Genomic DNA, 16,107 nt, shown 5'->3' on the forward strand with positions numbered 1-16,107 from the left:
TTCATTAGTTATGAACTAGTTTAATCAATTTAATGACAAGTAATCAACTGTAAGAAATATTATTATATTAACGGAATGATTACTTTAATCTAAAAGCAAAGTGCTATAAAGGGATGGAAAATTCTATTTTAATCTTTATTGTTTTAGTAATTTTCCTTTCTAACGATGAAAAAACTGTGATCCAAACATGGTAGTTAATTATACATTATTTTTCATCAAACATGGCCAGAAAGACACAGGGAAAGTGCCGTGTGGCTAAAATGAAAAAGAAAATAAATGATAAATATATTTTGTAAGAAGGAAAAAGGGGAAACTACTTTATATTATTAGAATACACAGCAAAATCAAAAACAGAAAAAAAGGGAGAGAAAGAATAAGGAGAAACAAACCAACACAGAAACGCCATTCATCTTCAGAGGCTCTGTTGTGTGGTTCATAGGTGAGTTTCTTTCTTCTATTCTTCCTCTTGAATCACCCATGGATGTGGGATGTTCTTTGTTTTCTGGGAATTTAACTTTTAATTGAGTTTCAGTAAATCTCGTTGGTTACTGGTTTAAAGTCTACAATCTGAATTTATATGGTTTTGAATGTTTTCTGTGATGATGGGTTGGGGTAAAGGTTGGATCTTTAGGATTTTATTCTGATGGGTCTGAAACCATTTCTTCTGTGAAAAGTTCCCAATTATGGAAGTGATGCTTGTTTTTGGTGGGGTGGAATAGGAAAATTGTTTGTGCCTACCTCATTTTGATAATTTTTTAGAGATTTTAAATTGTTTGAAAAGCTTGTGTTCAAGATTTCTGTTTTTGTTTTCCCTTATTGATTGGATTTGATTAATGCTTGGAATAATTTTATCCAAGCTGGTGAAATTGGTGTCTAAGAAATGGATGCAATTCCTATGATGTCGATTACACCCTTTATCCCCCTTAAGAACATGTTTTCATTTATTGTTGGCAAGGTTCCTTTGCCAAGTAGAAATGGGTTCTGACATTAGTTCTGGGAATTCTATGTTAGTTGTGATCTATCAATGGATTAGTTTTAATAACGATCTTGCATATTTTAACTTTCTCATGGCGTTCAATTCCCATGCTTTTTGTTCTCAAAGGTTCTTCAGTTTTTTGAAATATGTATGTTCATCTTTAATTTCATTATATCTGAATAAAAAATGGATGATTTTTTTGTGACTTTGAACAAGTTTTTTCCATAGGAAGTTCTGGCATACTATGTCATTGGGCATCGTCCATGGTGGTTGGGTTCAGGGACAGCTAATTTTTCATTCATTCATTTAGTTTGGAGATGAAATGTGTTGCAATTCTACCCGTTATTTTTTAATTTCAATTCATTAATTTGTGCTCAATTTTGCCTGTTAACTTGGTGCAACCATTTAGACACCACAAATGTGTTAACAAACAATGATAATTGCAAGAGGGTTATAGATCCATGTCGACATTGGAACTTCATGTAGAAATTTTTATTGAATGCCTGGTTAATTGCCATGATTAATTTGTCATCAGACTTCAATACCTTGCTGCTTTGATCCAACGATTCGTGATTTGCCTATTGAAATGATGAAATTTCCTACATAATTGTGTTATAATTGTAGTGTTTGATTGTTTTTGTTCATGTAAAATGAAGACTGAATCTATTTCATTTTTGTCTATATACAATGCAGACAAGTACATCAACCAATAGAATGTCTCCATCAGTGAAATCAAAATCCAAGTCCCAGGAGAAAGCATCTCAAAGGGCTGGTAAGGAACAACACAAGACTTCTCCACAGACTTCTGTGTCTCCTACTCATGGAAGTGGTGTTCCTGCTAGTCCACAAAATCCGATCTTGGGAACATTTCAAACACCAGAAACATTATTGGTTGCTTCCTCTATTCGAGTTCATGACACCGGTCATTTCACGAAAGTAGAGGATGCAGATGAGCATTCTAGTAGTCCCCAAGGAGCTGTGTCGGAGAGTGATTCAGTTTCTATCAATGGCAGCTGCTCTGGTGAGTCAGAAGAGTCTAAAGAGAAGGTAGCAGTAACGAACTCTTCTACACGGCCTGATAGTGTACCTGGTTGTGATAGTGACAGGAGGGAGAAAATCCGGTTGAAGAATGAGAGGAAGCACCAGAGACAGAGGGAAAGGAGAGCTCAAGAGTTGCATGACCGTTGTCGTGGTTACCTATTGTCAAGAAAGCTAGAATCACTTGCACAGCAATTAGTGGCAATGGGGTTCTCTTCTGAACGAGCAACACTGGCCTTAATGTTAAACGATGGAAAATTGGAGCAATCAGTATCTTGGCTATTTGAAGCAAATGAAGAACAATCACAAACCAAGGATACTACCAGCCTTGTGAGTGAGGGTAATCTGAAAATTGACATAACTGATGAGCTTGTTCAGATATCTGCCTTGGAAGTCAAGTACAATTGTTCAAAGCAAGAGGTTGAGAGAGCAATTGTTGCTTATGAAGGTGATCTTCAAAAGGCAGAAAATACCTTAAAAACACAGAAGCAGGAGCAGCATGGGACCCAATCAAAGTCTGAAGATTCTGGTCAGAACAGTATGAGATCACAAGGATTGCCAGCAGAGTCGGTTTCCATGCAGCAGAGAGAGAGTGAAAGTGACTTCAACCATTACAGCAAGGATGGTGGTTCTGACTCTATGTTCCCTGATCTTGAAACCGGGAATGTACAGTCTCTGCAACCGAATCATCCGAATTTCACCAGGGAGAGAAGGTGGAGTGGTGTTCCAGGATCAAGCCCTTCTTCTGCCATGTTAGCCATGGCACCATCCATGCAGGCAGTGTCTCCATTGATCAAAATGGAGGCTGGCATGCCTATTGGTGTTGCAAACGAAGGAAGAATGACTCAACAAGGACTAGGAAGGGAACCAGTAATGATGCAACATCCACAATTCACAAATGCCAAACAAAACTCCATGGTTTCTTTAAATTCCTTTCCTTCAGGAGCTGCAGGGTGGTATGTAAATAGTATTGCAGGTGTTGAAAATGTTAGGTCAAATGGGAAGTTACTACAAACTCAAAGTGTAAGAAGTATCAGTCCAAATCATTTGGAGCAATTTTGCCAAGCACCTTACAAAGAATATTCTCATTTCTTTGGACCAGTAGATTACTCATCTGCTGGGGTGGGTGGTTTCTGCAAGCCAATGGGTGCATCATCAACACCTCCACCTTCGATTCCTCCTCGGCATCACGGTTCATGGAGCATGAACGTGCCGCCGTTGCCTGCACTCACGGTGCCGACTTCCCTTGGACTGTTTTCCGGTCATCATAATGCAGCCAGAACATTCAGCTCACATCCACACATGGATTGGAACACTGGGGGGTTGATGCCAGAGTTTGACTATACCAGCATAGATTGGAGTTTGAATGTGCAATCTTCTTCAGGTGGAGCTTGTCTAGGGATCTCTTCATTGTTGAGAAACAGTTATGGAAATAGGAGAAGCAGTCCCTGCATGAGTGGATTGCAAAATGTTGGCATGAATAGGGAAAGTTCATCATCTGGTGGATTGAGAGAGTGGACCACTCCTTTTGCTGGGAAGGACTTGTTCAGTGTTCCTAGGCAGTTTGTTACATCTCCTCCTATGTAGTTTTTTGTCTTGAAAAAAAAAATGGTTGTGTTAATGCTTTTTTCTGGTTTTCCAGTGAAATGAATTCATCTTTTTTGTGGTCCATGATTTTTTTCAGTGGATGTGTTTCCATAAAAGGCTTAATTTAGTTCTTAATCAATAAACTCTTATAAGGATTTATGTCATAAATTTGATCAATAACTTGTTAGAAAAGACTAATAAAACAAAATTTAACTGGAATGCTTTGATAGAATAAAAGTTTCTTTTATACTTTCATGTCGTCTGGTTGAAAATTATTAATTTCTATAACTGTAAAGTCATATTTAAATAAAAGTTTCTTGCTTTTTTTAATAATATTGTTTTTGTAATTACAAATGATAAATGTCTTTTAGGATGTCAATTGAGATGTTTATAATTAACATAACTTTTTTTAATTATATTTAATAATAATATATCCCTGTTAGTTTGATTCTACAAAATAAAACAAACGGACATACATTCTAATTAATTTCACTGGTTCAAATGATCATAAGATAAAACATTATTCAGGTCCAAAAAGTTTAAATTACAATTATGAGTCTCTCCTGTTAAGAAAGTTAAAAATTAGTTCTTTTAGGGACAAAATTAGTAATTTTTTGTTATTATTACTCAATATGTATTATCACTTAAGTCATACTTTTTTATTTTAAAAGTAAAGCGATTGCCAAATTATAATTTTATGACATGAAAATTTATATAACCAAATTTATTATTTTTATTAATATATATATATATATATATAACATCCCAAATATACAGTCATAAACTATATAATTAGAATAATCACATGTAATAATAATTCAGTACAGTTTTCCACTAATGAACGAACGCACAAAGACGAACGTCCTTACATACGATTTACAAAAATTTAAGCCGAACATAAGTAGTACCTGACCGAACGGTTTACAGGAGAAAAATACTGAACGGTCGAACATAACAAAAGAAACGGATAAGGTGGTCGAACGACCACTCTATCAAACACCTATACTACTAGCCGAACGTCCTACTGTTCGGTCTTAACTTCAACATCCACCAAGTTCTCTTCGTCCAGCACATCTTCCAGCCGCTCGTTTCCTTCTGCTCACATCCACACGGATGATCATTGCAACGACAGGACGAACGTACAAAACGAGACAACACAAGGGAAACGCAGGGTAAGCTTATGTAATTTAATTCATGCGTCAACATACAAATTCATGTAAACAATTCAACACACAAGAACACATTTCAACGTACGCATTACATAAAGCTTAACACTAGACTGACCGTCCGGACTGTATGAATTCTGCGTAGCTACAGGCGTTCGTGCACCCGGGTGGTGTGGTAACTGGCATCCTCATCAGCTGCCACCCGAGGTTAGTCCGTTCCGTCCAAAGTACCCCTAAGGACGAGGACCTCCTGCCGTTCCCACGCATGACGTACCCCCTCTACTTGAGGACGAGCACTCACGGAACATCAGGATGGAACAGCCAGCACTAGCTTCCCACAGTCATACTTTACAAATTCCAACATTCATCCATGAGTCGTTCCTACCCGGAACGCTCGTTTAAAAGTCACAACTTTCTTTCCATCTCATATACTCTTCATCATTTATCATTCTTTATTCCATATTCATTTTCATCATTAATAGGGAGACCATCAAAAACCGAACGTTTTGTCCTCACTAAGACCGAGGACGAACACTGTGGACGGGACTAAGATGACGTCCGTTCCAGATCAGCGTACGAACGACTGAGTTACGACTTCGTTTGGGAATAACCGAGGAATGTCCTGTTTTATTGGACGAACGCTAATTACCATGTGAATCAGTTGAATGAACTGACTCTCGTGAATTTCAAACCAATACTCCGAGAATAATTTAAGTGTGGAGGCCCTAGGCCGAATACATCAAACGTGGACATCTCAAGACGTTAACGAACCATTTCTATAATAATTTTCATACCGAAATCCACTGTCAGTCAATGACCGAACGTGGTACAGGAAGTTCTTCTGAAGTTGGACGTAAGCTATTTCATTTAGACTAATTTTACAAGAATGAGTACGAGTGCTTAGTATACGACCGAGCACCACTTAGAGCGAGCGCTAGGTGTAAGACCGAGCACCATTTAACTTATAACAGTAGATTTGATAAATATACTAAGGGACTGCCAAGGTAGTGTTTACGAACGGGAAAGTATGCTATTACATATATATCAAAGAATGGAGTTTATCACAGGATACCATATGCAACTGTGTTTGGCCGAACGCTCAAGCATAGTGTTTTAACACGAGGACACTCGTCCTCAACTAGGGTTCTATCCAAATGAAAGAATCCCATTTTTAACCATGTTACAAAGGAAAACCAAACGGTCAAAGACCGTTCAGCAACGAATGTACATTATCGTGGGAAATTCTTATTCAATCCATTTTCATTCCAGTTCATTTCTCATTATGCAATCTCACAGTTTCATGCGTTCATATCAACATCAACTTCCAAATTCCATACAATCCATATCATGTAAATTCATGTATTTCGTTCCCACTCATAAATCAACAACGTTCATGCAATTCAATCTCATCAAACATCATACATTATACTCATGCAGTCAAATAACGAACGTTCATATAAAACATAACATACGAATTAAATCAAATAAGCTTCCCTTACCTGGATACGTGATGGAAATGGTCTAAGAGTGGGTTTTTGGTTCGTCCAATTCTACAACTTCTACCCTCAACGATCAACACTTCTCCAAACTAAACCGAACAATCACAAAGAACCAAAAATCACTTAAACTATACCCCCGCATGCAACCAGAACTTGGTTTGCATGTAATAAAAGAACGAACGACTAAGGGGAGAAAACTTACCGGCTCAAACTTGAAACTTGTTCGGTTCAAGATGAAGCTTGAGTTGCCGGGAGCACTTCTACGGTTTCTGAATGATGATCGGAGAAGAGGAAAGGTTAGTTTTCTTAGAGAGAAGGTAGGAATTCTAGTGAGAAGGAGGAGAAAAATGAAAGATCAGATTTTTGGAAGATGAAGGGTGCATGCAGAGAGAGTGGGAAGAAGGTTTTAGAAAAATCATTTTTCTTCCCATGTAAAACGAACGTCCGCTCTCCTGCTGACACCTGCATTCCACTATCTGATTTCAGATTCTCGTTTCTTGACACTTGGCATCAGCGTAGAGGGGTTTTGAGTGCGTTTTAATGAGATTAGACAGGTGGGTTCTGGGTGCATATTTACGAGGTCTGACAGGGTTCTTCAGAAACGAGAAAGGAAGGTGCGTGCAAAGAGTGGAGCGTTTTCTGAAAACTTCAGTTTTGCTTCCCCCGCTGAACGCACGTCCACTCTGCAGTCGACACCTACTTCCCACTACCGATTCCCGACTCCCCTCGGCAGGACACCTGGCGTCCGTTAATGAAGTGTCTCGTCCTGCGGTCGTCACGTGCGTTGCTGAGGTGTCTCGCTCTCCGACCGCCACGCGAACTCCAGCGAATGTACGTTATTTTCCAGGGTCTGACAATATATATAGGTTAATTTTAAAGACATTGATTATACTTTATTATTATTATAATAATAAATAATTCTAAAATAATAAATAAAATTATTACAATATCTCAGTTTTTTTTTTCAATCTTTTGGTCTGATTTTAAGTAATCACAATTTTTACTTTTTCTTTTCTCTTTCTGTCCTTTTCATCACTCCATCTGAGGCTAAAGGGAATAACTTTCTATAAATCTTCCTGAAAGTATCATTTTCTAAAACTTACAACTTAAGAACATCTTAAATGAAAGTTATTAAAAAAAGTAAAAATATTATTTTTAAATAAGTTTTTTAGGTTAAAATTTTTTAAGTTAAAGATAATTATTTACATGAGTAATTTTTTAATTTATGAACAATTCTAAAGCATATATTATAAACCAATCTAATCGAAGATATGAATGGATTTGAATAACACTATCTTTCTTCCAAATTTTGTTTTGCATCCACTTTTCTATGTACGGTCCATCACTTTTTGTAGAGTGGTCCTTTGTCTCTGCCTTCTTCGCAACAGAGCCATTGAAGATATTACACGATTAATTTTTTTAAAAAAATATATGTATTTAAAATTATATTTAACTTTATAAATATTTTTTAATTTTGATTAATTAAGTAATTTTTCTGATCAGATAAAATCATTAATTGATAAGTATTTAGGATTTAAATTATATATGGATGGAATTACAATTTGAACAAGTATCCTATGATCCAATATTTTATTCCCCATTCTAATCAAATCCTGAATATAGTTGCAATTATCAATCTTGATTAATATATCTTTTTTATCCAGAAATCACGCTTGTTAATAATAAATCCTAAAAATGATTGCAATATGATTTGTTATAAATATTTTTTTAAATTATATTTTTTTTAAAACAAAAAATACTATGAAGCTTTTATTAAGATATTTAATTATTTATCATGTTAAATAGTTAATAAAAGTATCATCATAATTTTATTGTTGTTGAGTTCTCTAATTTTGTTTTCTTGTATGTAAGCGATTTATGATATGTATTCAAATATATCTCAGAGTTAAGATATTAGGTTCCTTTGATTTAATATAACAGAGAACATTATCTAAACTGAACTCATTTATGCACGTTATCGTATTTGTGTTGTTAAGAAGAGTGAGCGAAATGAAGAAAAGTCATTGCGAAGAAAATAGATCTCACGTTAACTCTGCTTTACCTTCACTCCAATTTTTCACAATCCTTTCTTCTCTTTGATTTGGCCACTTTCCTTTCAACCATGCCAGTCCTTGAAACACTTGGCGGTGCTCTTTTTGGTGCTGTTCTTCAGGTGCTATTTGACAAGCTGGATTCTCATCAAGTTCTCGGCTACTTTCGTGGGGGAGATATCGATGAGAAGCTGCTGAAGAAGTTGAAGAGGAAGCTGATGGACGTCAATGCTGTGATTGATGATGCAGAACAAAAGCAGTTCACTAATTCATTGGTCAAAGAATGGCTTGATGAGGTCAGAGACGCCTTGTATGATGCAGAGGATCTGTTGGAGCAAATAGATTATGAATTCTCCAAAAGTGAGTTGAAAGCGAACATTCAGACGAGTGCTAGCAAGGTAAGCAGTTTCGAATCCAAGATGAAAGAAGTCCTATATGATGTAAAATCTCTTTTGAAACAGAAGATCGTTCAAGATTTCAAAATTTCTAATGGTGTTGGATCCGAATTGCTTAGTAGAGTGTTAGAGAGAAAAAATGAATCCTCATCGTTGGTGGCTGCTGATGATGTTTTTTATGGTAGAGATGAGGACAAAGAAATGATCCTTCGTTGGCTGACATCAGACAATAATAATAAGCTGTCGATACTTTCTATTGTGGGTATGGGCGGGATGGGTAAAACCACACTGGCTCAACATTTATACAACGACCCAAGGATAGAGGATAAATTTGCTATCAAATCTTGGGTCTGCGTTTCTGATGAATTTGAGGTTTTCAAGTTAACCAGAGCAATTCTTGAGGCAATCCAAGGGTCAACCGATGATAGCAGAAACCTAAATATGGTTCAGGGACGATTGAAAGAAAAGTTGACTGGAAGGAAATTTCTCCTCGTTCTGGATGATGTGTGGAATGAAGATCGAGACCATTGGAAATCATTGCAAACTCCTCTTAAATATGGGGCTGTGGGAAGTAAAATTCTTATCACAACACGCAGTAGTAAAGTTGCTTCTACTATGGAGTCAAACAATATACACCAACTAAAACAATTATCAGAAGATCAAAGCTGGCGAGTTTTTGCTAAACATGCAGTGCCAGATGATAGCTCTATGTTGAAGTCTGAGATGAAGGAGCTTGGCATGAAGATAGTTGAAAAGTGCAAAGGATTACCTCTAGCCCTTGAAACGGTAGATCTCTTTTACTCTCAAAGTCATCTGTTTCAGATTGGGAAGGTGTATTGAGAAGCAACATATGGGACTTACCTATAGAAGATAGTAAAATCATCCCGGCTTTGTTGTTGAGCTATTACCATCTTCCTTCTCATCTCAAGAGATGTTTCGCTTATTGTGCATTATTCCCCAAAGACCATAAGTTTAACAAGGAGAGCTTAATTCTGTTGTGGATGGCTGAAAACTTTTTACAATGCTCTCAACAGAGTAGGTCTCCAGAAGAAGTAGGCGAACAGTACTTCAATGATCTATTATTGAGGTCATTCTTTCAACAGTTAATTATAGACAACAAAACATATTTTATCATGCACGACCTTCTCAATGATTTGGCCAAATATGTTTCTGGTGAACTGTGTTTGAGGTTGGGAGTTGATAAAGCAGAACGAATACCAAAGACAACCCGCCACTTATCAACTACGAAGACACTTGTTAAATATCATGAATTTAGGAGTTTATGTGATGCTAAAGGGCTTCGGACATTTCTGTCCATATATGGGGATATTGATATGTCAATACAAGAGTTGATCTCCAACTGTAAGTTCTTAAGAGTCCTATCATTACCTCCGTCTTCTACAGTGCCTGACACTATAGGCGATCTGATACATCTCCGTTCATTAGACCTTTCAAAATTAAACATAGAAGTGGTGCCTGACACTATAGGCAATCTTATAAATCTCCGTTTATTAGACCTTTCAAAATCAAAAATAGAAGAGCTGCCTGACACTATAGGCAATCTGATACATCTCCGTTCATTAAACCTTTCATATACAAAGATAGGGAGACTTCCCGACTCAACGTGTTCACTCTATAACTTGCAAGTGTTGAAGCTAAACAAATGTTTCTGTTTGAAGGAGCTTCCCTCGACTTTGCACGAGCTCACCGATTTGCGCCGCCTTGAACTTATGGAAACTTATTTAAGAAAGGTTCCATTGCTTGTAGGAAAGTTGAAGAATCTTGAAGTATGGATGGGTGGATTTGAGGTTGGCGAAAGTAGTGAGTCCAGTATTCAACAAGTAGAAGAACTTGATCTTCATGGAGAGCTGTCAATTAGAAATCTTGAAAATATTGTGAATCCTTGTGATGCATTGACAGCAGATTTGAAGAATAAAACACATATTGTGGGGCTGAGTTTACAATGGAATTTGAAGCGGAACAGTGGCGATTCAATAAAAGAAAGAGAAGTACTTGAGAATCTGCAACCTTCCACATATTTGAAGCAATTGTCAATCAATGGATATTGTGGCACACAATTTCCCCGTTGGTTATCTGATAACTCTCTATCAAATGTGGTGTCCTTAATCTTGAAGGGCTGTAAGTTTTGCCTATGGTTGCCTTCCCTTGGACTTCTAACATTTCTCAAGAACTTAATAATTGACAGCCTTGATAGCATAGGGAGGATAGATGCTAATTTTTACGGGAGTAGCTCTTCTTCATTTGCATTCTTGGAAACGTTGAAGATCTCTAATATGATGGAATGGGAAGAATGGGAATGCATGACGGGTGCTTTTCCGAGTCTTCAAAGTCTTTTTGTGATGGATTGTCCCAAGTTGAAAGGACACTTGCCAGAACAACTTCCTCATTTAAAGAATCTAATTATTGCGCGCTGCGAACAACTTGTGGCTTCGATTCCCAAAGCCGTAGAAATCGAAGGTGTGAAGATGGAGCCATCTTCATTTGATATGATAGGGCCCCTAGTATCTCATACTCCTCTTCAACACTTGCGTATTAATTATTATACGGGCATGAATATTCCCACGAAGCATAGGTACCATTCCCTTGTAAGATTGGATATCAGTCATGGTTGTGACTCTCTCACGACTTTCCCTCTAGATTTCTTCCCAAAACTTTGCCATCTTCACTTACGTAACTGTCGTAACCTACAGACGATATCACAGGAGCACTCTCACAGTCATTTGAGGACTCTGACAATTGACAAATGCTCTGAATTTGAATCGTTTTCCAGTGATGGATTATTTGCACCTCAGCTAGAGACATTTTATATTATAGGATTGGAGAAATTGAAATCAATGCCTAAACACATGTCTGCCCTCCTTCCATCTCTTGATGAGCTGACGATATGGGACTGCGCAAGAGTGGAGTTGTCTGAGGGATGTTTGCCATCAAATATGGAAGACATGAATATTATGAATTGCTCCAAACTTGTTGCCACGCTAAAGGGAGCTTGGGGAACCAACCCTTCCTTAAAATCCTTCTCTATTGTCAATGTGGATGTGGAGTGTTGTAGTAACTTATTTCCTTTGAAAGTTGTACAGACGTTGAAATCATGGAACCTTGAAAGGGACTTGATATTGATGACATTGTTTCCAAAGATGGAATTCTACCACAACACTCATCCTAGGGCCTGTAGGAATATGCAAGTTGCATTACTCTACTGGGAAAGAGAAAATGCACGGTTCACTCAACATTTTTTTAAGGATATTGCTGCAACCACTTATGATTGTGATTTTAAATCAAATCCTTGGAAATTGATAGAGAAGTTCATTCAATACCATGGTTAACATTTGAACAAATTAATTAATTCTATAAAACCTCTTAATGATGGTACTATGAAATACTTGGCAATGAGTAGAGAAGTTCATACGATACAATGATTAACCTTTGAACAAATTAATTAATTCTATACTCCTCTTAATGATGGTACTATGAAATACTAATGTGAACTGTAGGACTTTATTAGGATGGCAACATTACAAATGTTACCCACCTAGCATCTACGAAGTCATTGGATGTCCTCCCTTTTGTGACCTACATTGGGACTTTTTATACAACTTTAACAAAATTTAATCAATCCAAGATTTATATAACAACCAATGATATGTTCTTCCTATCTATCATAAACATCGTCACAATTACCATATCAAAAGAGAAACCGGCTAAATTGGGTGACTGTTTTACAAAAGAAATTGAAAAACCAAGACTGAAACATAAGTGGCAAGCAGTGAATAAATAAGTAGGTAGTTGCGTTAGACTTTTTGTACAGCTTTAACAGAATTTAATCCAACCAAGCTTTATACAACAACCAACGATATGTTCTTCCTATCTACCACAAACATCATCACAATTACCATATCATAATAGAAATCGGAATTGGGTGACTATTTTGTAAAAAAAAATTGAAAAATAAGTACTGAAACATAAAGTGAGGAGTAGGGAACAAATAAGTGAGTAGCAACATTGAATTTTTTTTTATAGTTTTAACAGAATTTAATCTACCATAAACATTATCACAATTATCGTATCATAACAAAATCTACAATTGGGTGATTGTTTTGCAAAAATAAAAAATAAAAAATAACAACATTAAGTACTTTCATTAGACTTGTTCTTCCCAAAATTAAACCATATCACGTTTGATACATAAATGGGGAGCACCACACAAATAATTGAGGAGCAACACAACTTTTTGTACGATTTTTTAAAAGTTCATTTCACCAAAAGTTTTAAGTTCTTTTTCATCAATATGGTTAATGCAAAAAGAGTTTAATACACAACAAATTAAAATTAATAGTAATAGTTATATTGTCAAGGTTAACAACATCAATGTTCACAACAAGATGTACTTCTACTAAAGCTTACAACAATGTTAACAACATGTAACTATTAGGGTCCCTTTTCCTCCAATAACCAGCAAATGGAGTTCTAATGGCATGACTCTTGAAGTGTTTTCGTGGTCCAACCTCCATACGCACATACATATTGCTTTGGTCTCTATCAACCACATTTTAAACCTGGGTGTTGTCATCCATATGTTGAACCAACGTCTCATCACGACAAAAAATCTTGTCTCCTGCAGCATAATCATGATCATCCACCCTTGCACCAAGATTTCTATCGTTATCGTCCTTAGCCTACTGTTTCATCCTTTCTTAACCCATTTCTTCTAACTTATAAACAAAACCTTCAAGTTCACATGTAACTTGTGTTGGGAATCCAAGTGTGAGTCTAAGTCTCACATTGAATAGAAATGAGAAAGTAGAGCACTATATAAAGATGAAAGACTCATTAATCCATTACCTTAAGGTTTTGGATAGAGAGTAGTGTCAATCTTTTATATGGCTGGGCTCATATCTCATTTGGTATTGTGTTTCCCTAGTGAACCTCCTCCTCGATAGATCCAACAATGGTATCAGAGTCGATGGTTTGTGTTGGTGACCGGCTCAGACGAGTATAATAGTCCTTATACCGAAAGTCTTCCTAGTAAGGTATTTAGCTAAGTAAGTCCCGAGTACCTACATGGAAGGGACTCACCCTTGAGGGGGAGATTGTTGGGAATCCAAATGTGAGTCTAAGTCTCACATTTCATAGAAATGAGAAAGTAGAACACTATATAAAGATGAAAGACCCATTAACCCGTTGCCTTAAGGTTTTGGGTACAGAGTGGTGTTAATCCTTGATATAACTATTACAACGACTATATTTTTAAATGTGTTGACCAAACATTAAATGCTATCTGACTGCATTAATTGTGAATTCAATTAATTGCTTTGACTGCTACTATCTGTTAAAACTGAATTGGTGTATTCGACTGCATTAGTAGCAAAGTCAATTATGTTGAGTCTGATATGAGTTCATCTATATATTGACGCGAATTTGATTTCTATAAAGACTTTTGTGATTCTAACATTTTCATATTCTTTTGCAAAAAAGTGTAAAGCTTACAGAAAGAGAAAAAACTCCAATAAAGTAGTTTGATCGTGGTGATCAACTAATTGTGATTTCTTGAAGAGAAAGAATGACTGAGTTTTCAAAGTTTGATCTATCTGCACATTTGGGTGTCTACTACAAGATCAGGTTCTAAAATTTGTTGAAGATTGGGTTGAGTTCCCTGTTGTGATTACAGGAAGAAGGACGTGTTGCGTTCTTGTCTTTGAGGGTGCCTCAAAGGGGTTGGACTATAGGAGAGGGGATTCTTGCTGCTAGTCTGTTTGTGTACTGCCTATATTTTGATTAGAGGGTTAGAGAAGAGTTTTATATTTTTTATGTGAGGTCTCTATAAAAACCTTGTTGTAAAAACCTTGATCATTATAATGCATTGGCTTCTTGTGGTTGGAAGGACACTGGATACGTAGTCTTGGCCGAACCAGTATAAAAACTCAGCGTTTAATCTTTCTTATCCCTACTCTGTTACATTCAATCGATTATACTTTACACGCATTCGATTAAATTTCCGCTGCATTCAAAATATTTTAACTTACGTTTCAAGAAAAGTATAAAGGCATCTCTTTTGGTGAAAAAGATTTTGAAAGTTTTAAATTTTATACTTCACCAATTCACCCCCCCCCCCCCCCCCCCCCCCCCCCCCCCCCCCCCCTCCTTCTTGGTGTGAGAAATTGAGCCATTCTATTTTAACAATTATAAAGCATTCTTGGTTCCAAATATTCTAACCACTCCTGGTATGCAAGTGTTCTAACCACTCGTGGTTTACATGTATTTTCTTACAAGTTAGAAATAACTCTCTTAGAGAGGATATTTAAGTAAAACAAAGTATTTATGAATTCTTGTAATCGTTCTCTCTCTCTTTTTGATTGAAAGCATTAGACAATGTGAGCTCATAGCAAAGTGCTTATTCTACAATTGCTTTCTTGTTTTCTCTCTTCTCACTTTTTGGATATGAGCGTTGGACGCTATGAGGTCGAAGATAACCCTTTAGAGTAGATATTCAATGATATCTCTTTTGTTCATTTCTCTGAATGGAAGCTTTTGACATTATGATCTTGAAGATAAAGAAGCAAGGTAAGTATGCAATGATAGCTCTATTTTATTTTCTCCTTTTCTGTTTGCCCATCTTTCTTGTTCTAGCTTGCACAATCTTCTATCTCTTTTCTTCAACTTTTGTGAAACATCTTTTATAGACTTCCACGAGAGATGATCATTGGACATAGATTTAACTTCCATATAGGCTTCATAACCTTTTTAGGCAACATGGTCAGACTTAAGTCTATGTTGTAGAGTGACAGTGCTCTCTCACACCAATAGCTTGTACGATCTTTCTAAGTTAGAAGCTTTGAGGAAACATTCCAGGAATATCTTCTTATCTCTCAAAGTCTTTTTGATCTTTGTGAAAAGCTTCTGAATAAAGTTTGGTATTGTCATTTCTTGCACTGAAAAAAGAGAACAAGGTCTGTAAGCAAGGAAACACTTTTCCATACAAAATTAATTGTTTTAAACGTTGATGATCATTAAGCACGTTGCATGTTCAAGGCACTCTTGCACATGTCAACATCATTTTATTAAAGCGTCGTTTAATGGAAACTCGATGTAGATGACATGTTCTACCCTTGTTTCATAAAGTTGTCTACGTAATGTTACATCGTTTATGTATGAGCAAGTTTAACATTTAAACGCTTTATCATGTGATTAGGTGTATGTCTTGCATTTCAGACACTATCTATTTTAACCTATTTAGTGTTTCGGATAGAGGATTATATTGAAAAACATTTACTTCATTCAATATTATCTTTTACCATATTCAATCATTATTAGATGTTACTTTTTGTAAGCAATATTTATTTTAGTATTATTTGATAAATTTCAGAACATGGATTG

The 16,107-nt window shown here is 36.3% G+C and overlaps 1 protein-coding gene and 1 pseudogene across 1 annotated transcript; both read left to right on the forward strand.

The window, feature by feature from the left end:
• Window positions 1-282: 282 nt before the first annotated feature.
• Window positions 283-3,685, forward strand: LOC108338927 (uncharacterized). The gene is made up of 2 exons (XM_017576001.2): window positions 283-439; window positions 1,670-3,685. Exon 2 carries the CDS (start codon window positions 1,691-1,693, stop codon window positions 3,599-3,601), a length of 1,911 nt encoding a protein of 636 aa, XP_017431490.1. The 5' UTR covers window positions 283-439; window positions 1,670-1,690; the 3' UTR covers window positions 3,602-3,685.
• A 4,569-nt stretch (window positions 3,686-8,254) lies between these two features.
• On the forward strand, window positions 8,255-12,059 carry LOC108339133 (putative disease resistance RPP13-like protein 1; annotated as a pseudogene).
• The last annotated feature ends 4,048 nt before the right edge of the window (window positions 12,060-16,107 follow it).

This window comes from Vigna angularis, chromosome 5, assembly GCF_016808095.1.
Source record: "Vigna angularis cultivar LongXiaoDou No.4 chromosome 5, ASM1680809v1, whole genome shotgun sequence".
Lineage (NCBI taxonomy): Eukaryota > Viridiplantae > Streptophyta > Magnoliopsida > Fabales > Fabaceae > Vigna > Vigna angularis.